Source organism: Camelus ferus, chromosome 13 (genome assembly GCF_009834535.1).
Source record: "Camelus ferus isolate YT-003-E chromosome 13, BCGSAC_Cfer_1.0, whole genome shotgun sequence".
Taxonomy (NCBI): Eukaryota; Metazoa; Chordata; class Mammalia; order Artiodactyla; family Camelidae; genus Camelus; species Camelus ferus.
The window spans coordinates 63783735-63808157 of NC_045708.1; the positions used below are offsets into that span (position 1 = coordinate 63783735).

Below are 24423 nucleotides of genomic sequence, written 5' to 3' on the forward strand. Positions count from 1 at the left end.
TGTCACTGTCTCTCTTGTCTCACCTTCTCCTCACCACCACTTAGAATTTAAGCCCCATGAGACTGAGACTTAGACTATTTTTACTTCTGTATCCTCAGTTCCTAGGACACTTCCTGGCACATATTTTTTAAATGGAGGGGAAAAAAAGGAAAGGAGGAAGGAAAGGAGGAGGAGAGGGATCAAGTTAAGGAAGAATGTGCAGAATGGGTGACTGACTTGAGTTCAGTGTTAAGAGAAGAGCCATTAACTATACATTGAGAGAGGCCATGACCAGGAAAACCATGGGTCCTCAGTGTGGAACATAGTACAAACCACACTTTTCAGATCTCTGTGAACCAAAGAGTCAGACACCGTGAAGGTGCACTGTTAAAGTTCAGGCACAAGTGCATAGATACCAGGGGTCAGGACAAGACTTGGGTCAGAAGCCAGGGAGGCAGGTGGACAGACAGGCCAGAACCAAAAGAGGTGAAGAGAAAGACAAGGATTAGTAGTGCTGTCTTGGCAGAGAATTAGGACATCCGAGATCATTAAACACCAAGAAGTGAGGGTAAGACAGGAAGGAGGAGATGTGATTCATTAGCACGAAAAATAACAGATTTTGAGACAAATTTCTTAGTCAAACCAAGTATACAGAAAAGTGATGAGAATGAGTCAGCCAGGGTAGACTCAGGAGGTAGACTCAGAAAGGGAGAGTGACTTCTGAAAAAAGAGACCCTAGCCACAGGGCTTTGCAGTCAAATGCTCTACCACTGAACTATACCCCTAGCTAGGACTTTGGATTTAGTAGACCCTCAGTGACTGTTGACTAATAATGATGGACAGTTGTTTCTATGTGAATGAATAGATGAGAAATAGGATCAGGTCTTGACCCCCAGAGTGAGAATCAGAAGTAACTCAAATGGTTCGAACCCAGGCGACTTGGGAGAAGAATCCTGATGCTACTTACTAAGGTCAGAAATTAGGTGGAGAAGATAGGATATATGATTGTGATGGAAGAAGGAAAAAAAATCAAAGATGAGGTTCAAAGAGTAGTGACAATGAAAACGAGGGCTTACAATGCTCTTACATAGCAGGCGTTCTTCAAAGTACTTTGCACACGTGAACTCAGTTAATCCTCACAACTGCCCTCTGAGATAGGCACTACCCCCATCTTACAAATAAAGAAACTGAGACAAAGAGAGGTTGAAAGTGAAAGCTCAGTGTTTGGAACATAATTTAAATTTTAAGCAATAATGAATAAATTTGCTGAGCAACAACTAAACAAATCACATTTTAAAAAGTAAGAATGACTCTTGAGCCATGTTGCTACTTTGATGGAACCACCGGGTGCCATGTAATTTCTTACTTATTCCTACCTGGAGGGTCTAGCGTGGGATAGAAGCTAAAAGGTGAAGCTGAGATCCGAACCCAAGTCTCTGGTTCCAACATCAACATCCTTTCTTCCCTCTGCCTTCTGCTGTGGATACTGCTCTAGGCAAGGAGCAAAGAATCAACTGTTCTATTAAATATAAACAAAATTCCCTTTACCACTGTTTGATTACTCTCCATTAATATATTTGCCTCTCACAGAGGCATTAGTATATTTTACTGAAATTTGTTCAGCAAACACAGGTTAAATACAACCTAGTTTTTTGGAGCACTTAAAAATGCGCTAAGCACTGTCTTAAAAGCTTCGCATCTGTTAACACATTCAGTCCTTACAGTGACAGCATGAGCCAGGTACTTTAAGTATTTCATTTACAGATGAAACAGCAGGCACAGAGAGGTTAAATAATTAGCTCAGGGTGACACAGCTAGTACGAGATAGAACCAGGCTGCAAGCCGGGCAGCCTGTCACCAGCGTGCACGCTCTTCAGGGCTGTGCTCTGTCATCCTTCTGTAGCCCCACACTCTAAGATGAAGGAACTCACCCAGTCCTAGAGAGCGACACTGACAAAGCGCAGAGGTACAGTGCAGTGTGTCATGTTCAAGGGTGGAGGTGAACCCTGAGAGCAGACTGGATGGAATAAGCTTTCTCCCAGAGACCTTACTGCCATAACTTCCAAAATGTAAATTGTCCTCGTTTTGTATGTTTAGAACAGAGCTTCTCAACCCCAGCACTGCTGACATTTGGGGCTGGATAATTCTCTGCTGCGAGGCGGCTGCCTCGAGCACTGCAGGGTGTTTAACCGCATCCCTGGGCTCTGCCCACTAGATCCCAGTAGCACTTCCCAGTTGTGACAAGCACAGTTGTTTGCAGACATTGCCAGATGTTCCTGGGTTGAGAAGATGGGACAGGATCCCGCTGGTTAAGAAACACTGACTTAATGAAATGAAGAGAGAGAATAATATACAAATCGGACAAAATGTTAATAATTGATGAATCTGGTAAAGAGGAGTGTGTGGGAATTTCTTATAGCCTTCTTACAACTTTTCTGAAGTTTAAAGTGATACCTAAATAATTTTTTTTTAAAGTAAAGAGCTTGTTGATTATATTGGAGAGAAATTCACAAAATACTTCAAATGGCAGCCAGTATCAATTGTCCAGGATAAAGAAAAAAATTCAATGAATAGAATTTAAATGTAAAGTAATGTCCTAATATTATCACAGAGACAAACCTTTGACCTGTCGTGACCTATATTTGCTTGTCTTTGATCTAATTTTTGGTGTTCAATTTTTTTTTTTTTTAATATTAGGACATATCCCCAAAATGCCACGACACAATATCATCCAAGAGAATTTTCAGAAGAGGAAAAAAAGACACTGGAACAATCAAAAACTCTGACTGATTTTCTTAACAATGTGTCTATGAGGTAAAAGTTATATGTTAAATTTTAAAAGTAAAACGTAAAATGTATGCATTTAGTTATAATAATGAGTCTTAAAAAACAACCCCATGCCTGGTGTCCAGATAGAGTATGAAGACAGTTACTAGATACGCATGAGCGTGTGGCACTCTCTCCAGATTCTCAGTCTTTCTTTCCCTTCTGTTGCTAAGCAACACCCTGGACCGTCCAAGCTAGGGCCACACCAAACTGTGCGAACCTGGAAGACGTATACAGTTGAACATGGTAGGATGTTTTCCTAATGGCAAATTAACAATTATTTATTTACCATGGTTTCTTTTAAGTCTTTTTCTTCACTCCTCACTCCCCCTCTTAGCTTTATTGACTTTTACAGGGTCACAAGGATGAGGACGCTGTGGGTGTTGAGGATGATGGTTACAATGATAATAGAAATTTACAAAAATATCTTTTAAATAGAAATCTGAATCCAATTCAGATGTACTTTTTGGATACGTCACCCTTATCCCTAATTCCTGTGTTGCTGCCACTCTTACTGGCTCTGAAAGAGAGGTGACTTCACAATCCCCCCTGCCCTAATACTGAGACCCGAGGCAGAGCCTTGGGGCTTCTTAGCTAGAGAGTCTGATAAGGTCTCATCAGGCTGATATCAGAGTTCAGATAAGTGGAACCATGTGGACAGGTCTGCCAGTTATATCAATAGGTTGGTTTCCATTTCTTTCCCAAATTTAAGATTCGGTTGACAAGTTCACATAGAGCCAAAGTTAAGCTTTTTTTATTTTTATTTTTAAGAAAACATTTTAAGGTTGAGTGTCTTGAAAATTCCAACAAGTCTCAAAAGTTGTTACCTATACCTAGAGGGAATCTGGTTCAAAAATTTATTAATGATTCAAAGAGAGCTTATTAACTATTTGCCGCTCACTCATAGTAAGTGTGCTATAGTTTTTCCCATGTGGGCAGTGAGAAACTTAGAAAACCGGGGATTTCTTTTCCCTCATATTAAAATTAAGTTGTTATTAAAATTTTTCATAAGAACATTAAAAATTAGAAGTCTGTCTATGTACAATCAATTTCAAGAGAATAAATGGTCTATAGCCAATTCTCGGTTATCGACTTTGTGTATTATCTTTAGATGTGGGCTTTTATTCTTCCCTTTTAATTGTCATGCTTATAAACAGAGGGATAGTGAACAGCTTCAAAATTTACACCTTGATATGTGGGAAGGAGTAGCCAGAACTGTAAGAAGAAAGAGGAACATTGGTACAGGAATTTTAACTACACTGGCCAAGAATAAATAAAAACCTACATTTACATCACAGCCATGCTTCCCACTATAAAACTGCTAAAGGTTTACTTAATAATATATATATATATTTTATTGAAGTATAGTCAATTTACAATGCTGTGTCAGTTTCTGGTATACAGCATAATGCTTCAGTCATACATGAACATATGTAATTTTTTAAGATTACTATAAACCTAGTTTTGTTCTGGAAGACAGACATTTTAGAAATGAGTTCTTTCTGTCTTAGAATTTTGTCCAGAACAAACCTAAGGAGAGCATTATTTGCAAAAGAAGAAAATGATCTGAGAGAAGAGAGAGAAACTTCAAGGAGATTCCCAAAGCAACTAAGAAATGTTCATTTGGGGGTTAAAAGACAGTGATACCCCAGGGGCTCTCACTCAGACGGCAAGCTTTGTCAGCCCCTAAGTCATTGCTCCCAGGAGCCAAGTGGTAGAAGGCAGGGAGATCAAGAAACAGGAAGCCAGAGAAAAGGTGCTGGCTTCACTTCTCCCTTGAGAATCACTTCCCCATTCAGGCTGAGACAGAAGCATCAGGGAGCCAGAGCAAAGGCCCTGTCTTTAATTTCTCTCTTGGGAATTCCTTTCTCATTCAGGCTGAAACAGAAAGAAATGATTCTGAAAATGCTAGCAAACGCTTCTTCTTGAAACTAAGTTTAAACCTTGAAGCTCCGGTTGTGACCCTACCCTGAGCCGGGCTGTTCAAACTTTCCGGTGCATATGAACCCCCTGGGCACCTTGTTCAAATGCAGTTCTGACTCAGGGGGTCTGGGAGGAGCCTGTGTCTCTGCACTTCTAACAGCTCCAGCTTGTTCTGCTGCTGCTGCTGGTCAAGGAAGTGCTTCTAGTTTGAAAGATGAAGTATAGGAAGAATTTAGCCCAAAGAGTATTCAGTTAAGCAGTGAATGGTAGTGTAATGATTAATGACAGAGGTATTACATGGTACCCTTGTTTAATTACATGTTAGGAGTATCTATTATGAAATTTACTGTTTATATTTAATTGTCTAAATAAAGGGTTTTATTCCCCCTTATTTTAGGAAATTCATATTGGAAACCACTCTTTCAGCTTCCTACATTTATTAAAATTCAAGTTATCTGGACTTTTGATCATTAGGGTAAAGCCGTGGGTGGCATTCTAATAGTGGGCAAGCTCCTAGAGGCCTTGGGAGTGGGCTGAGCTTTCAAACCTAAGCATATAAAGGGACAATAAGCTTTATAGTAACTTATAGTAACTTTTAAAACAAGGAGCCTGTGAAGCTGAGGTCCCTAGACTAAGAAGAGATGAGCCTAGCACCCAGATTGTTTCTTGAAGGAGCAATATTAGTATTTTTAGCAGGATAAGTCTTCATTTTAGGGATTGTCTCATGCATGGCGGGTGGTTTAGTAATTGAATTAAACACATCAGCACCTGCCAGGCATGTGACAACTGAAACCACCACCACCACGCACACACGCACACACACACACACGCACACACACACACACGCGCACACAATTCTTAACTCCAGATCTCCCCCTTGAGAATCCCCTATTTGTTGTTTTGAATTATATATATTAAAATAATTGTCTATATTAATACAATAATAAGCATACATGATCATTTGGTACTGAAAATGGCCAAGAAAATTGCCTTTTCTGTCAGTTGGGAGTTTTCAAGAAGCAAACGAGATCAAATTCAAAATAGAAGTTTACTGAGAAGCTCACTGTGAAAAATAAAGGAACCGGGAGCAGGATTGGGCGGGGAGAACTTCAGAGTCTCAGCCAGCCCATCAGGGAGCTGCCGAGGAAGCCGGCCTGTTGGAGGAGTCCTGCCCACAGCCCAGCTGGCAGGCCCTGAGGTCCCCGCAGCTGCCATGGCCAGTCACTGGCCTGGAGAGAGCATGGCCTGGGCTGGGAAACTGAGGCAGGTCGTGCGGGAGGCTGTCAGCTATGGCATCCTGGCAGTAGGAAAAGTTCTGAGCAGCACACTGCCATGATTTTTTTTTCTCTTAAGTAATTCATTTCACATGGGGTTAATCATTAGTTACCAAATACAATTGACTATTTTCTTTTCAGTATAAATGAAGCAGGAGGAACTTTCTATCACTGAATACTAAAATCCAACATCTTAATTCCTTTTTTTTCTCTTACAAAAGTGTTGAAATAGCCCTGCAGCAAAATGAAATCATGAATGTATTTATTGATGACTGGAAACGCCTGGCAGAAGAAGAAGGCACCTTTGGGGACAAGACTGATACCCACCTGAAAGAGTACCAGTCCTTTACTGACCTTCATAGCCCCACGGAGAAGATGATCACCTGCGTCTCCTGGCATCCAGTTATCTTTGGTGAGGCAGAATCATGGCTGGGATTCCCTTCTGGGAGACACTGAAATAGCCTGTTGCTTTTATATGTGAGCAAACTAGCTCACTTTCAGTAAAACAATTTCCATTCTTGAGTGCAGGCCAAGTGCTTTCTGAACCTTCTCTCCATCATGATCCTCCCAGCTACCCTGTAGGACTGCATTCTGTTCTCTGCTTTATAAGGAGAGGACCAAAGCTCCCAGGGAAGTGACTGGCTCAGGCCACCTAGCTGGATTTGCCAAATCTGGATGTGCCTGGGGCCTGTTGGACTCCCAAGACTAGCTTCATTCCCTCTGACCTTCTGATTACTGAGCAAGATAGGAGACACACCTCCTTTAAAGCGCTCAGTGGCTGAGGGAGGTAGGATGCATGAAGGTGGAACCAGGGACAGAGCCATCCATGCCTTCTTTCTTCCCCCTTCCCTCCCCAACATTGGTCCTCTCCTCACCAAAACAAAATTTAAAAAACACCTTTTTTCTTACTAAATCTTCAGAGTTCACTGTTTATTTTATACTAACAGTACCTCTCAATTTGGACCAGTGACAGTTCAAGTGCTAAGTAAGTGACACATGGCTACTGGCAACCAATGTGTTAGACAATAGAGTTCCAAGAACACTCTTGGCCTCTCATAGAATATTTATATGCAAATATCATCAACATAGCAATGAAGTGACTACGTTGGGAAGCAAAACCTAAAAACACTTCTCCGTGTACAGTTGCTGCAGATTTTAATTTCTAGTTGTGTTTCCATCAGGGCTAATAGCTGTATCGGTGGCTGTACGACTCTCCTTTGAAGAGAGAGTCCATTTTTCTGGTAAATTATTGCTGCAGCCATCACTGATTCTTTTCTGGAGCTTCTCCGATCCCATACATCCTCAGGTAATTAAGGAGAGTCGTGCACATGGTCTAGAAATTTCAAGTACTACTTTCACGTATCTTTAGCAGTTTTAATTGCAAAATACTTTATAATCACTTGATGTTGTAAACCCTTATAAAGTTAGGCTTTCTTCAGTTCAGAATTTGTCATCATTCAGTTCGAGCAGAACTCAAGTTTATACTTAGTTTATTGAAAAGGTTTATTGAACAAATCAACATGTTATTAAAAAAAAACATTGTAAGAGGAATGTTCAATTGATTTCAAAGAACAAACTCTTTTATGGGCTTTATTTAAATACTAATTGTTCAAATGCAGAGAGATTTTAGATTCACATGAATTTCCTCAATTCCAAGGACTGCCAGTAGGTGATGGTAATGAGTAAAGTTGACCGTGTGGGTGTCAGTGGGGAATGGTGGGGACTGTGGCCCTGGGGAGTACACAGCCCATCTGTGGGGATAGCTACTCTTCTGCTCTCCTTGCCGGTGGTCCCACTTGTCAAGAGAATCCAGCCATTTTATGTGAGCTCTTCCAATTTTTAAATAGATAACTAAACCAAACCAAAACACAGCAATCCAAGTAAAATATGGCTGAAGGCTGGGTTTGACCCACAGTGTTTGAGTTCCAGTATCTGCTTCAGAAGAGTTCTGCTTAGGGGTAGATTGCTTTATAGTGTTAGATTAAGCTTTTTCAGTGTACTTAAATATAGCAATATTTGGTTTCTATAAAGCACTGCATAACTAAGACTTTCCCTAATAAACCCTAGTCTCCCTTTACCCCTTCCCTAATTCATCCGAATTAAGGCAGTGTTAGTGGTATGGAGTCTAGATGCTTTACTTATTAGAGACACAGAGATCAAAATGACAGAGCTCTAGTTCTTCCTTGTCAGCCCACTTACCGCAAGAATGGCGCTGTTCTCTCGCTGGGGTTTTCTCACAGTTTCCAGTATTTAGAACCACTCTCCACTCCACGCCACGGAAGTGTGGCTGAGCTTCCAGGCAAATAGGAAGAGGAAGGAAAGAAAGACTCTCCTTTCCTCTATTTTGAAGAATAGGTTTTAAAAGACACACAATTTTTTAAAGGAATAATGCAAATGTTTAGCTTTGTTCTAATCAAAGCTATAGGAGAGTATTGAAAGATTTTATTGTCAAAATTAGAGATTTCTCTAGAATCCACTGAGTACCAAATAAACCAAGATACTTCACCCCAATTCCAATTTGAAATCTTTAGCCCAGTGATGGAAAACCAGTGGCCTCCGGGGCATGTTGTTTCGGTCATTATGTTTCAAGAACAGTAACCGTGCAAGTGTTTAGCTTGGTGGTAACACAGTAGCACACATGCTAACCACGGTCAGTACACCTGTTTCCTCACACTGCTGTATTCCTCACAGGGCTTCCGCCCTACCCGCCAGGCACTTGATGTTGTCTACCTTATGGGGTCTGTATTATTTTAAAATTTGAAATGTTATCATTGGCAATACTGCCATCTTCTCTTGTTCAAGAAATTTTGTTTTTGAGTGCTCACTCTGTGCCAGGCTAGCTGTACAGCGGGGAATAAATCATACAAACATCCTACCCTCCCAAAACTTGTTTTCCACACTTTTCAGAAACATTTATTTCATCGTCTTTATGTTTATAAAAAATTATAACATGTCTCAACAATGACCCATGGAGGGTGGGGGGAGGGAGACCGGGTCCCCTTGAGAACTTGCCTGCTGCTCTCATACACACAGTCAATGTCCAGAACAAAATTCCGCAAAAGCAGCTTCCAATCCAGAGGTAGAATTCTGGGAATGTGCATGTCTCTTATAGATGGCTATAAAATGAGACTTTTGATTGTCTTAATATTACTTTATAGCCATGATCTTAATAAGTTTTCTCATTCTGCCTTGAATTTGTGGGGTTTACCTTAGTTAATGCTGGAGAGCCCAGATGACATCTTCTGCTTCGAGTTCTGTCCAAGTGACCCTAATATCATTGCTGGAGGCTGCATAAATGGGCAGGTACGTATGGCTCTTTTTCAGCTATGGATTAATTTAGACAACATTCTGTAATACATTTTGGTACTTTTTTTTAACTTAAGGGTTCAATTCAGCAGAAGGAAGGCATGCCAATTGTGTGCCAATCACCATGCCACGAACTGGGGGATAAAGATATGCTACACATGGTATCTGGGCTCGAGATGTCCACAGGGTAACCCAGTTATGATAACTGGAACAAAACAGGTTAAATCTATTTGTGTCGCTGGGGTAGAACCACACATTTTACAAGATCCCACAGAAGAACAAAAACCACGAGCATTAAAACCTCTTAGTCAAGGGGCCTCTTCTGAAATTTCCCTAGGGGTAGGAGTTTGGGAATGATCCAGAATTTAAACAGAATTCTCTGGAAAACACACCTACATCACTAAATTTATGTATGTATAATTTGATAGCCTATTTGCTTTTTCTTTTTTCTCTTTTAAGTTACCTAGTTTATGTAAAATTTAGGTTCTATCCTCCAGTTGCCTGTTTTTGTCCAATAAAGCAAAATAAAAATCTTATAGCTACTTTGTGATCAAAGTTTAAATTCACTGTGATACAGTGAGTTTGATCATTACAAGGGTATATATGATCTTTTGTGGTGTGGCTAGGGGAACTTCCTTGTGGTTGCAATGTAGATGACTGCATCATCCGTGCCCACTTATCCAAAGCCAAAAACATCTAAGAAAACTAATTTTCTCCCTAAGTTTTGTTCAACAATAACTGGCAGTCATAATGATGACTCAGAGCCCATCCTCCAAGCCCTGCAAATACTGAAATGCTTTTTTTTTTACTGATTATGAAGGTGATACAACTTTGTTTTAGGATATTTTAGAAAAGCAAATGATGAAAATAAAACCACTCACAATTCTGTCCTGACATTTTTAACGTTTTAGTGTACTGCAATGACTTTTCATCATTGAAAATTATTCCAATTTAGTGTTGCATTTTCTACTTTATTCTGATTTTTCAAAAAATGGCTATCCATTTATATGCAAATTCAGCATTGGCCAAAATAGTCAATTAAATAAAAATCATCATTTCCTGGCCTTTTGGACAGTTGAGTGTTTGTACTTAATTCTGGAGAACAGGCTGTTTTCTCCTGGGTCTAAAGCAACTGTCCTCAGAATCTGCACAGTTCCCAAAACAGAGGAAGAACTCTTCCCAAAGCAGAGAGAATTGCATGATGTCTATGTTGGATTTAAGAAAACACTAGCATTTATTAACACAAGCACAAAAATCAAAGTGCTGAAAATACTTTTATAGAGAAGAAAACATTTTTTAATACTAGCTTTAAAAGTTGCTGACTGACTTACTAAAGATGTAGGTAAATTTGTTTATTCCCGCCCACCAAGGTGGTTGATTTATCAGAGTGCATGCAATACCAATATGTTTTTTTTTCCTAATGTTCAAGACGCAATTAGCTGTTCCCTGAAAATCTGTTGTGAGAACCTTTCCTTCTGTTTCAGATTGTCATGTGGGACATCACCACACACGCGGATCGAATAGAAAACATCAAGGTGGGTGGGAGCAGAAGTAAAAAAGTCACCCTCAAGGTTAGTTGGCTTCTTATAACTTTTCACTTAGCAAGTTTTTTCCACTCAGGAGTTTATCAAAAAGTACCTAAGAGGGCTGCCAAGCTAAACAAAGACTCAGTGGGGGGGAAAGTGTTATTTCCTAAGCCTTCACACCTGCTTGTGGACGTGTTTTCAATCGCTTTCATGTACCCTCTAGATTAAAAACAGCACAGAACAGATGGTAATGTCTATCCCAGGAGTTCCTTTTTGTTGTTATTGCTGTTAAATAAAATGAAGGGGCCAAGGGGTTGTATAAAGTGATGGAGCTGAAAAGGCACTGGATAGAAGGGCCACACGTCCAGGCTCTAGACCACAGTCCTGCGAGTTTGGACATGCTCCCCCACCCCCTCAGCAAGCATCAATTTTCTCATGTATACAACAAAGGGGTTACAGTCCTTTCTGATAATAATATACTATGATTTTGTGAAGCTATGGATTCTGCCAAGAGGGCTGGGAAGAGATTGCTCAGCTCCCAACACAGTACTTATCCACCATTTACACATCTCCACCCCAAGTCCTTCAACCTGAGCATGACGGGTCTTCACCAAGAAACAATGGGAGATGGTCTTCTGTGCACTCAAAGAAATACACCTTCAGAAATGGAATCTTGTTGGTTTTTTAGGGAATGGGTCAATAATTTTTGTTAAGTTTATTGATTAAAGTCTTAGACTAAACTGAAAAAGAAAGAAGATTATTACCTAAGTATATGATACATAGAAACACTAATTTCTGGTTTTCCCTGAACTGGTATTTCTCCAAATTATTGATTTTAATTGGAATAATAGGTAAATTATGAGTTCACTCATCAGCGCTCTGAAATTAGCACATAACTTTCTTTTAACATTTTACAGCCATTGTTTCTACTTGAACCAGAGAGTAATAAAGAAGTAATGTATATCAGACACTGTGCTGTCTCCTCAATAGAAAACGGACATAGGAAAGTCATTACCGATATACACTGGCTGTCTGACACGTTTGAGGTGAGTCTGGCTTGTAAGTTATTCCCCTGCTGGCTTATAAGCTTTCAGGAGATTTTATTCAAAGAGGATGTTTCAAGTCAAAAATCCATTTGCATTTAAATTGTGAAATGACCAGGAACTAGACATCACACAGTTGTGTCACTGTTGACAGACCAGTATCTGACTTGGGGATGAGAATAAGGCCAATGTTTCAACTTTGATGGCTTATAAACCACGAAAAAATTGTACATGGTATTAACATTGATATAATACAATAGTGGAGAAGGTTAAGGTTGTAAAACTAGACTGCAAATATTTTACACCATTAGCCTTTATGGATTTAAAATTTATGATTTGAGCTATTTAGAGCAGACAACTCTGAAGATCTGGGACGTACAGTAATGTGTCATTTGGCAAGGCGGTCTGTACTTGACCCACAAAGTCTAGGGTTTGTGAATTTGGAAACTAGTAAGTTTCCCAAACATTTCCTTCAGGAAGCTAAGGGTCTATCTACTATGTGCTCTGAAGAATTAAGAGGTGAGTATATCAAAGAATATTCTGAAAACTCAGAGTTATGGGAAGAGGTTAGCCCTTTAAGGTATTCAAATAGATTATGGAAAAACACAATTACTTTTCAAAGTGGTAATGGACCAAAATAAATAGCCCAGATAGCAGTTCTGTTATTTACAAAAGTTTAACTTGACAACGGAAGTTGCAACACAAGGGAAGGAATTTATTTCAACTCCATTTCAGCTCACATCACATATGTAAATTAATTCAAGTGATTATAAATTTAAATAAAATAACAAATCAAGGAAAAATACAACAAATCAGGATAGAATAGCTTATTTCTGGATTCAGTAGTTTTTCTAAGCTAATTATTATTGAAAGAAATTCAAAGCACCATACACATATACTTTCTAAATTAAAAAATAAAGGACAAATAACAAAATGAAGAAAAATATTTGTCCCAAATGTGGTAAATGCAAATTTTCCAGTAAATAAGCTAAAGATATATACTGAAAAACAGTTAGTAGATAAACAGGAAAATTGTTCAGACTTTCTAGTATCAAAGAAATTAATAATAAAGCAACAATAATGTACTATTTTGGAACTATTCAATTTTTTAATGAAAATTTCAAACAATTCCCTGTGTTAGAAAGGAGGAAATGGTGAAAACCAGTGAACTCTAACATTACTGGTTCCAACATAAAGGTTTTGTAATACAATTAGCCGATGTGGTTCTTAAGTCATCCAAATTTTCAAAGTTTTTGACCAGTAATTTGTAATTCAAATTTTGGGAATTTATACAAAGAAATGATCCAATTTGTGTCTTAAGATACACAGTCACATGCCAAAGTGTATCCATGAAAGAAGACTGGAAAAGATTATAAGGTAGAATTATATTGGATTTTAAAACCTATTTTCTGAACTTCTATAATATTATTATTATTATTCTTTTAACCATTAAAACATAAAACCCTAGAGCAAGCAGAACTTGGGGTCTTGTATTTCCTACAGTCGGGAAGTCTTACTAGAGGGGGAGGCCCCGTGGGTTCTGGACTGTGTATCAGAGCACAGTGGAAGCTGGCGGCTGTAACTGACCCCAGACCAGCTCAGGCCACAGCAGCATCGCCAGGCTTCCAGGGCCCTAGCTCCTGTGACGTCAGTAGGCCTTACCAGTGCAGCACCTGTGTCCTTCCTCCCACCCCACCTTCACCGTTTGTCTGCTGCTGGAACCCCCACCTTTGTTTGCTTTTTGCTCATTAGTCCTATCGTGTAAGGTAGGGTATTGGGAAAAGTCATGTTTCCCTGTTGATGTGATTTGAGAGTGGCACCTTCACAGGCAAATTTCACCTCCTTTGAGAGCTAGTTGATTGAAACTTTGCACCTTCTAGGCCCTTAAAGAGCCATTCACTCTCCTTGGACTCCTCTGTGTGCTAGCAGAGTTGTGCCACTAATTACTGGAAGAATGCAGGCCCCCCCAGCATTCGCTGCATGCTGCACAAATCTGATTTAACACCAAGCCTCTTTTCTATTGATCTTACCTACTTAACCCTCCCATAAAAGCTCCTGTGTTCAGCTCCACAATTAATAGTGGAAAACAGGAAGTGCCTACATTTCTAATAAAATGGTAATGAAATTATGATTCATCATCTATATATTAAAAAACAGAAAGATTTATGCCTACATAGGTAAGTGTTCAAATTATATTAATTGAAAACTCTTAGGATAGAAGTTTATATACTAACTAAAACTAATTTAAAAATTTAAAAATGTTTCTTTGAAAAAAGACTGGGAAATATTTATGGTAGAATTGTATTTGACCTCAAAACCTAGTTTTCAAATTCTTTGTTAGTGTTATGTTCTTTTAATAAAAATTAAAGCAAAGAAGAAAAACATTTTAAAGTAAAAATAAAAAGCTTTTAGGAAAAAGTCATTACTGTTCTAGGTATACAGAACTAACTTCCAGCGTTTTTAAAAAATAGATTAACAGACTTGGTTCTGTCTTTGAAAATCGAAGTGGAATATCCTGTCAACTTGCCACTTGTTCCGCAGACTGGTATGTCTTACTTTAACCATTACCTATTATGTTTTCATACAATATGTTCTTTTTGTAGATGCTTCTAAAAAAAATGCTTCTATCATTGTCCTCTTCTGTCCCTTTAATAGTCTTTATTGTAGCAATTAAACCTAATATAACTAAAGGACAGAATGTTAGATTGTTGCTGATTAAAAAAAAGTTTTACAGATACAAATATGTTGTAAAAAGTAGAATGAACTAGATTTAATAGTTGATAATGTTGTGTAACATTAGCGATAGTTATTCTGTTTCTTCACATTCACATACTTGTAAATTTGCGGTATGTGTTGTTTACATCCAATTATGAAGATTACAACATTTAATTGGGAAAGTTTCTTTTAAAAAGTGGAAGAGTTTTATATTTTATTGCATATTTATTACAAGTGTTTTTATAAACAATTCTGTAACTATGTCGAAGAATATTTATTTTTAAAAATTGTATCCCTTAATTTATGGAACTGAAAGTTCATAGTGAAGTAGGAAATATGAAGAGCAATAGTATCATCTAGCATCCAAATACTGGCAAAACTTTCCCATTCCAAATAGCTTTGACCCAGTAGAAGTAATGGCACCTTAAGCTTTAGGTGCTGACAGGAGCAGAAGCAGCTGTGGGTGGCAGGTGAAGGCATCAGTAACATTAGCAGCAGCCATGGGCAGGAGGTGGGGGAGACATGATTAACCCCATAGGCACGTATTGGGTGAGGTTCTTGATTGCAAGCAATAGAGATTGACTATGGTTAACCTAAGGGGGACAAAATACATTTATTGGAAGTTCATGCCAATACTGTACTAGGTGCTTTAACAGGCGAGCTATTTTTATATTCTCACCAACCCTGGAAAATACTTATGGATAAAAGAAAAGAGGCTCTGAGGGCAAATATATTATCCATCTTTAGCTCACGATATATAGTGAGTGGCCAGAATGAATGGCCAGCCCCTTCTGTCTGAATGAATCAGTTCCAACCATTGTGTCACTGTTGAAGATGCTGAGTGACAGAAGAGAATCTGGCTTCTGCTACATCGTGAACTCACCCATCCAACCAGGGAAGGAGCAGCAAAGCACCTTGAGTGGCAGCTCCCCCTGACTGCACGCAGTGCAGAAGGGGCAGCTCCCCAAAACAGTTAGAATGTTCCTGCTAAAACAAGGAGGGGGGAATTACTGCCCAGACAGAAACAACACATGGCACCTATAGGGCCATATGAAATATTATATAGCAATTAAAATTGTATTATTATTTCATGGAGAAATGCTTATGGTATAATGTTGATTATAAACAACAGAATGCAAAGCTGTACTATTCTTCAGTAGCCTTGGAGAGCGTTTAGAAGATATGAACAGTTCCATGTGTAAAATGTTACATGTCATATATTGAAGGTACATGTTCTTGATTGTTGTTTATAATGATGGCCCTTGAATTTGGAAATATTATGGAATATTCTGGAAATAGTTCCTTTAAAAGTTGTTATAGTAAGAAGAAATAGTTTATGCGTTTAGAAAGCCCAATGCTTAGCTCTCTGGAAAACTGATCAGTTCTAACCTTTATACTTCAACCATACTAAGGGTCTTATAGTATAGAATAAGATAAAAGAAGGTTCTGCTAATTAAGAATGTAACTGATTGATGCAGAAAGTTCTACTGAAGTTTCTGTATTTAGCAAAACCATTTCACATATAATGCAAATTAATGCCATAAATGAGATTCAAGAAGAGCTATGTAATTTTGAAAAAGAGTTTTAAATCAACTGTAATTATATTTTAAAACAGATCTTATTATGTCATCTATGGTATTCTACCAAATATTTATGTTTTGACCATAAAAATGATTAATATTTTTATTAATTTTATTTATCCATTATTAAATAAATAAATGATTAATATTAATTAAATAATTCACATACATGAATAAAAGTTTTGTTCATCTTGCATGAGTTACCATCTGTTTATCTAAATACTTAAATTTGCACATCTAAATTCTTTAATAGTATCTTAAATTTACCAAGTTACTCATGACCTCAGTGATAGACATTATGGAGCTAATATGGCATATTCGTTGCTATTCTTATTATATGTTTTCACATAATTAATACAAAGACCTTATATACTGAAGTACTGTACATGTATCATAAATTTGTACCAAGTATTTTTGCATTAAAAATAACACTCTAGATAGATATGGAACTTAATAATTTTCACATACATTGTCTCATTTGATTTTCATAATCAACCTGTGAGAAAAAAGAAATAAGAAGAGAAATGACACTTATTATATGCCTACTATGTACAAAGCACATTAAATACAACTCTGTGTATGCCTTGTTTTATATATATATATAACATATATATAGACTCTTGTATATGACACCAAAAACACAACTAATAAAAGAGAAAAAGATAAACTGAACTGCATCAAAATTCAAAACTTGATACTGCCTTTGGAAGCACTATCAAGAGATTTAAAAGACAACCCATGCAATGGGAGAAAGTATTGGCAAATCATGTATTGATAGGAGATCTCTGTCAAGAATATATAAAGAACTCTTATAACTCAACAATAAAAAGACAAATAATCCATTTTAAAATGAGAAAAGAATATCAATAGATATATCACAGAAATAGACTCTTCTCCATCCCAAAATAGACAAATGTCCAATAAGCACAAGATGTTCAGCATCATTAGCTATCAAATCAAAGCCAAAATGACACAAATAGCCAGCAGTCTTGACAGAGAAGAACAAAGTTGGAAGGCTCATACTTCTTGATCTCTATAAAGTTTCTGCAGTTATAGTTGTAGAAATAATGACCTAAGAACAGACCTATAGATCAGTGGAATAGAGTTGGGAGTCCAGAAATACATCCATACATCCATAGTCAACTGATTTCAACAGGATACGAAGGCAATTTAATGGAGAAAAAATAGTCTTTTCCACAAACAGTGCTGGGACAACTGGGTATTCACAGGCAAAACAATGAAGTTGAACCCTTATCTCACACTCCATACAAAAATTAACTGAAAACGAAATAAGACCTAAATGTAAGAGCTAAAACTGTAAAACTCTGAGAAGAAAACATAGGCAAACATAAATATAAATGTTTATGACCTTGGATTAGGGAATGATTTCCTAGATATTACACCTGAAGTGCAAGCAAATGCAAATGAAAACCACTTTTGGTGAGATACCACTTCACCCACTAGTATAGCCAAAATAAAGATGACAACAAATAATAATTGTTGGTAAGAATGTGGAGAAATTGGAATCCTCAAAAAAGAATGCAGATGCTTTAGAAAATAATCTAAGAGGGGAGGCTATAGCTCAGTGGAGGGAGCAGGATATAGCTCAGTGGTAGGGCACATACTTAGCGTGCATGAGGTCTTGGGTTCAATCCCCAGTACCTCCATTAAAAATAAATTAATTAATTTTTTAAAACCTGAATTACTACCCCCCCAGAAAAGCATGTGATTAAAAAGAAAACAATCTAGCAGTTCCTCAAAAAATTAAACATAGATATTACCACATAACCCAGCAATTCCACTCCTAAATATATAGCTAAGAGAAATAAAAAACCTATATCCACACAAAACTTAACAAATATTCATAGCAGCATTATTTATAATAGGCAAAAGGAAAAGTGACCCAACTTTGTTTATTCATTCATCACTCCATCAAATGATGAATGGGGAAGTAAATTGTGGTATGCCATACAATGCAATGTTATTTGGCAGTACAAAGGAATGAAGTACTGATATATACTACAGCATAAATGAACTTTGAAAATATGCTGAATGAAAGAAGCCATTCACAAAAGACCACATACTATGATTCCACTTATGTGAAATGTCCAGAATAGACTAATCTATACAGATGAGAGGTAGATATTAGTGGTTGCCCAGGGTTGGTTGGGAAGGGCTGGGGAAAATGGGGACTGACTGCTAATCTGTACATAATATCTTCTGGAGGATGATGAAAATCTTCTAAAATTGATTGTAATGATGGCTGGTACAACTCGATGAATATATTAAAAATCACTGAATTGTGTAAAGTGGGTGAATTTTGTGGTATATAAGTTATATTTCAATAAAACTGTTACATTTTTAAAAATTGTGTCAATTTACAAACTCAGTTCTTATGTATGATAACATATCATACATAAGAATTAAATAATCCTATAAACTGTGTAATACTCTAAAATGTGAAGTGCAAAAGAGTCCCATTTCATAAAAATCTTAGTTTCAGAGATATTAAATATAGCCATGATAAAACATCGCTAATGTGTAGCAGCAAGAATGTAGTCCTAAGGTTACACCTCTTCTTTGTACTTAATAACAAAATAAACTATAAACTTTTTTTTAAGCACAATATGTTTTTGGGATATCAGACCACAGAAAGCTTTAACTCCCCAACCAACAGAGAAAAAGAAAGAAGAAAGTATTGAAATTCCTTTTGATGTACCATCCACTTTTTTGCATCTAGATCTCTCCTGGAAACCTTTCTCTAAAGTAAGTAACATGGGATTTAGTCTGTTTTATTTACTTACATACACTGTATAATTCATACGCATAGACATACATATATACACACACTCTAAAAGCAGAGCAGCTCAGATTAACACAGGACCTTACAATCCATGTATTCATTCAACCAATAGATTCTTTCATTGAAAGTTATTGTAATGCCTGCCTAGGTCAAGCCAGAAATCACAATTATTGTGAACTCAAGATTGATATTTATTCATGTATAAGCAAGTTATACCTCACCAGTGGTCTGTGTAATAATTATTCAATTGCATAGCAGTTGCTTAAAATTGGTAGACTCTCCAGGTTAGCCTGGAAAAGCTCATTTTACCCATATTGTAGCCAAAATTCTGAGTATTTTGCATATCAATAGTAGAATTGTATTATAATACCTATAACCAAATAAAGCTGAAAGTAATTGGAATAGAAATTATTTGTCGTTATCTTCAATGGCAGAGCATGAAGAAAAGTAACTTTAATTTAAGGAAGATTTGGCTGCTGATGCCATGTATGTGAAAAGTGTGAATGGACTTCTGACATTGATGGCTCTTTCTTTGGAATGTCCAGTACTAATTCCAAACTTAGTGTTTTTCTTTTCCTTTGACTTACAAGTATCACTAGAATTACATTGTCATGTATTTTAGTGTAAAGAAATCCCAGAGGGGTGAGAATATTTCTGAAGTAACTGGGATTAGAAATGAGAAACGGAGGATTAGAGATCTCCTGGGGTAGGATTTACTGAGCAGTAGATAGTTTAAAAAGAAACAAGCAAACAAAAATTCACCGGGAAATAATTGTATAGTGTGTGGACAAACATCCTGATGGAGAACAGTGGAGAGGCAGCCACGAGGGGAAAATGTAAAGGGTGACACTTTCCGATTCTGGTTCAGACCCAGGACCACTTCTGCATGGAGCTCAGGGGCATGTGTGTCCCCCAGGGGACTTGGCCATGCCATGGGGATGTAAGGTCCCTGAACAACTGTCTGGGGCTTTGTTTAAAAGATTCAGGGGACAGGGGAATAGGCCACTATTTTATATTAAAACCAGCAGGGATGTGTTGTAGAATGGAATACAAAACATTTTCAGAAATTAAACAACACATGAGGCTTTGGGATTTGGAAATGAGGCTCCAGACAAGCTCCCCCAGTAGCACAGCTTTAGGTGCTGTGTTTTGGATGCTTTTCCATGGGGAAAAGCAACCAAAATCTGAGGGGGAATGGAGAAGGTAAAGGGAGAGGGACGTAGGGCCCAGCGATCTGGGGGCAGAAGGGAGAAGCAAGAATGAATCACCCATGGATAAACTCAAGGATAGATGGAAATAATCTTTCTTGTATGTTCTCCCCAAAGATAAGACTGTCTAAAGGTGAAACAACTTTGGACCACTGCCCGACCAAGATAAGCCTGAGTGATGACACCCTCCTTTACAAAGAACAAGGTAACTGCCTTTGCTGATCAAAAAAGCATTTAATAAAGTTTGAGTGTTAGCGGTTCCTTATGTCTAAGGTGAATAGTTGTTAGGATAGTCTAATTTGTTAAAAAAAAAATGCAGAAGAGCAAACCCTCCAGTATGGAGCTTGACAATGGCTCTCATAACTATAGCCAACACATGAAAACGGCCTTTACACACAGAAAGATCTGACAGAATTCAGGTCAATTCAGTTATCGAGCACATTCGTATATTTCTGAAAACTCATTACGCTAAAAAATTTAATGAAGCTCACTTAATACGTATGTGCTCAAAGAATAATTCTACAGAATGGAATGCATCTCAAGTCTAGCAAAATAAGTAATGAAGTGCTCAGAAACAAGTTAGCACTCTCAGTAAGAAAAGAATAGAAAAATTAATACTTACACAGCACCATAATAAAACTGAGTAAAAAAAAGAGCAATTGACTTTTAAATGTATCTCAACCCATACACCTTTGTTGGAGTAATTGAAGAGTGTGCATATAAGCTGTCAAAATTGTTAAAATAAAGGTGTACATGAATCTCCCACCTGGAGAGCACTGCATAATGAGACAATGTACAGGAATCACTAGTAACTGAAGTATTTTCCAAACATTTGCCTCCTCAGAAGGATTTACATTTATAAATTGTTCAGTGTTCAGTTAAATAATAGGACATCTAAGAAAAAGATATATCCAATATTCATCTTGGGCAAACTTTACTTTGAGGCTGTGTGTTTCATAGATACCAACTAAGAACTCAAGCTAAAACAAAGGAAAATGGAATCACTAAATTTTTATAGACATTTTCAAAGCAGTGTTAAAACATTGCATTTTTTTATGTATTTGCGCCTCCTTCATTCCAGAGGGTGATGTAGGAGAGTGCCCTCCTTCTCCCACTCTTCGTCTTAGTATTCGATTACTGGTCACCACGTGTTGAATTCCAGCCATGAGCCAGGTGCTGTGCTGATACTGCACGTGCTTTTATGCATTTAGCAGATATATATGAAGTGCTTATTTTATGCTGGGCCCTGGGGGTGCAATGGGGAGTAAAACAGATGCTAATGATCAGAGCAATCCTGCAAGCTGGGAATTTTCATTATCAGTTTATAATTAAGGAATCCAAGACTGAGAGAGCTTAATGTAACCTGTAAAAAGATAACTCGTTAATGTCCTAGTCTTACCTTTAGCCTAATGAAAAAAGGTGATCATGAGGGTGTTAGTGCTTTTATCCAGTTTATAGTAAGGATACCATTATATCTTTTAAAGGGTGGGTTTTTTCCCATATTCATTTGTATTTTTATGTTATTTTTTTGTTGAAGTATAGTCAGTTTACAATGTTATGTTAGTTTCTGGTATACAGCATAGTGATTCAGTTATATATGTGTATGTATATATTCCTTTTTATATTCTTTTTAAATTATAGGTTATTATAAGATATTGAATATAGTTCCCTGTGCTATACAGTAGGACTTTGTTGTTTATCTATTTTATGTATGATAGTATCTGCAAATACTGAACTATCAAATACCCCTCCTCCGTTTCCCCCTGGTAACCATAAGTTTGTTTTCTATGTCTGTGAGTCTGTTTCTGTTTTGTAAATAAGTTCATTTGTGTCTTTTTTTTTTTTTAGATTCCATATATACGTGATATTTTATGGCGTTTGCTTTCTCTTTCTTGCTCATTTCACTTAGTATGATAATCTCTAGGTCCACCCATGTTGCTGCAAAAGGCATTCTTTCATTCTTTTTATGGCTGAGCTGAGTAGTATTCCATTGTATATATACACCACAACTTCTTTATCCAATCAGCTGTTCATGGACATTTGGGTTGCTTCCATGTCTTGGCTACTGTAAATAGTGCTGCTATGAACACTGGGGTGCATGTATCTTTTTGAATTAGAGTTCCCTCCAGATACATGCCCAGGAGTGGGATGACTGAATCATATGGTAAGTCTATTTTTAGTTTTTCGAGGAATCTCCATGCTGTTTTCTATAATGGTTGCACCAAATTACATTCCTACCAACAGTATAGGGGGGCTCCCTTTTCTCCACACCCTCTCCAGCATTTATCATTTGTGAACTTTTTAATGGTGGCCACTTTTACTTGTGTGATGTGATACCTCTTGTAGTTTTGATTTGCATTTCCCTGATAATTAGTGATATTGAGCATCTTTTCATGTGCCTATTGGCCATCTGTATGACTTCTTTGGAGAAATGTCTGTTTAGGTCTTCTGCCCATTTTTTGATTGGGTTGTTTGGATTTTGTTACTGAGTTGTATGAGCTATTTGTATATTCTGGAAATTAAGACCTTGTCAGCCGTATTGTTCGCAAATATTTTGTCCCATCCTGTAGGTTGTCTTTTTGTTTTGTTTACAGTTCCCTTTGCTGTGCAAAAGCTTATAAGTTTAATTAGGTCTCATTTGTTTATTTTTGCTTTTATTTCTATTGCTGTGGTAGTCCCTTATTCACTTTTAACAACTTGATTGAAGTGTAATCAACATACAATAAAATGCACATGTTAAAATATTCAATTTGATATATTTTGACATACTAAAAACTCATGAAGCCATCACTATAATGAACATATCCGTCACTCCCAAAAGTTAACTCTTATAAGGATTCCCTTTGCAATCCCTCCTCCCAGGACCTCCCCACCTCCACCCCCAAGCCACCACTGACCACTTTCTGTCACTGCATAGCAGTGTGTGTTTTCTAGAATTTTATGTAAATCACACAATTATGCTTTTTTTGTCTGTCTTCTTTCAATCAGCAGAATTATTTAGGATTCATCCGTGTTGTTGCATGCATCAATAGTTTATTCCTTTTTCTCCCATCTCTCAGGGATCAGTGTCATTTGTTGTCTGATGTCCAATGTCTTAAAAACTATTATTTTTTATCTTTTGCCTTTTTTTTTTTTTTTTTGGTTGTTTTAGGTGAGAAAGCTTAAGTCCAGTCCCAATGACTCCTGCTTGGCCCAAAGCAGAGGTTTCTCTAAAGTGTGCTTTTTAAAACTTATTATGAGGTATGACTAATTTTTTAAAAAGCAAATGAATCTAAACTTTAATGTTCTTCAAGTGAGTGTAATTCTGTTGATCCTTCATTTCCTTACAATCAGACGTCCTTCTGAAGACTGCCTAAATATGGTACCATTTCAGAAGACAGAGGCCTTCTTTTCCTTAAAGAGCATTCTATTTCATCTTAGCACAGGCACGGCTAACACCTGGGAATAGGCATGTAAGGCTCAATGTGGTCAGAAGCATATTGTGACCCTTCAATTTGTTAAGGGCTAATTTTCAGTTATCTCCATATTTGTGTGTATTCAAAACATTTATGGAACTCCTGCAAACACCAGGCTCTAAGGATATATCTGTGCAAAGACAAGTCCCTGTTTTCATGGAGCTTGCATTCTGATGGGATAGACACTAAATACATATCTGCATCCACTTAAGGAAGGAACTGTTTAAAATGAAACTTGAAGCATGCCCCAAACGTCATCAGACAGGAATACTCCCATCAGATGAATGTTCTCTTTCCGCACAAAGTTATTTTGTGGATGTTTCTTATAGAAAGGCATCTTTGACTAAATTGGTTCAGAAAGGGGATGAACACACATTTTTAGATCCTCATCTGAGCTTTCAGTTGGCCATGTCCCCTTACGTGTGTTCTGAAGTCGTTGTAGGCAATATCACAAGTCCTGAAAAGACTTAATTTTCACTGGGTAATTCCATGGATCTTGGTAACACATGCCTCTTGTCTCTAAAGGCATTACTGTGGCCATGTCCTGCCTCCTGTGTAGACGGCCAGCTTCCAGGAGTCTGAGATCTAACTATGGTATTTTGGATCAACTCTGGACACACTGCAGGCTATTCACCCACTCTGGCCAGATCTGGACCTATTGATGAGAATTGTGTGGTTCTCACACTCGTTGCTTCGTGATCACGTTATTACTGTGGGTCCTCTGACCAGGAATCACAAATCCACGCCATTCTACCATCATTTTCTCGAGGCCTCGTTGGGTCTCA

At 37.6% G+C, this 24423-nt stretch overlaps 1 protein-coding gene across 2 annotated transcripts in view; it reads left to right on the top strand.

The window, feature by feature from the left end:
• Nucleotides 1-24423, top strand: part of WDR63 (WD repeat domain 63) — a 72938-nt gene that overhangs the window by 27597 nt on the left and 20918 nt on the right. For both annotated transcript variants that reach the window (XM_032494694.1, XM_006190167.3), the window contains 9 exons: nucleotides 2677-2793; nucleotides 6224-6414; nucleotides 7184-7308; nucleotides 9216-9305; nucleotides 10793-10879; nucleotides 11752-11880; nucleotides 14349-14422; nucleotides 18794-18938; nucleotides 20301-20388. In XM_032494694.1, coding sequence (XP_032350585.1) covers nucleotides 2677-2793; nucleotides 6224-6414; nucleotides 7184-7308; nucleotides 9216-9305; nucleotides 10793-10879; nucleotides 11752-11880; nucleotides 14349-14422; nucleotides 18794-18938; nucleotides 20301-20388 — 1046 coding nt within the window. The remainder of the gene's footprint in view (nucleotides 1-2676; nucleotides 2794-6223; nucleotides 6415-7183; nucleotides 7309-9215; nucleotides 9306-10792; nucleotides 10880-11751; nucleotides 11881-14348; nucleotides 14423-18793; nucleotides 18939-20300; nucleotides 20389-24423) is intronic.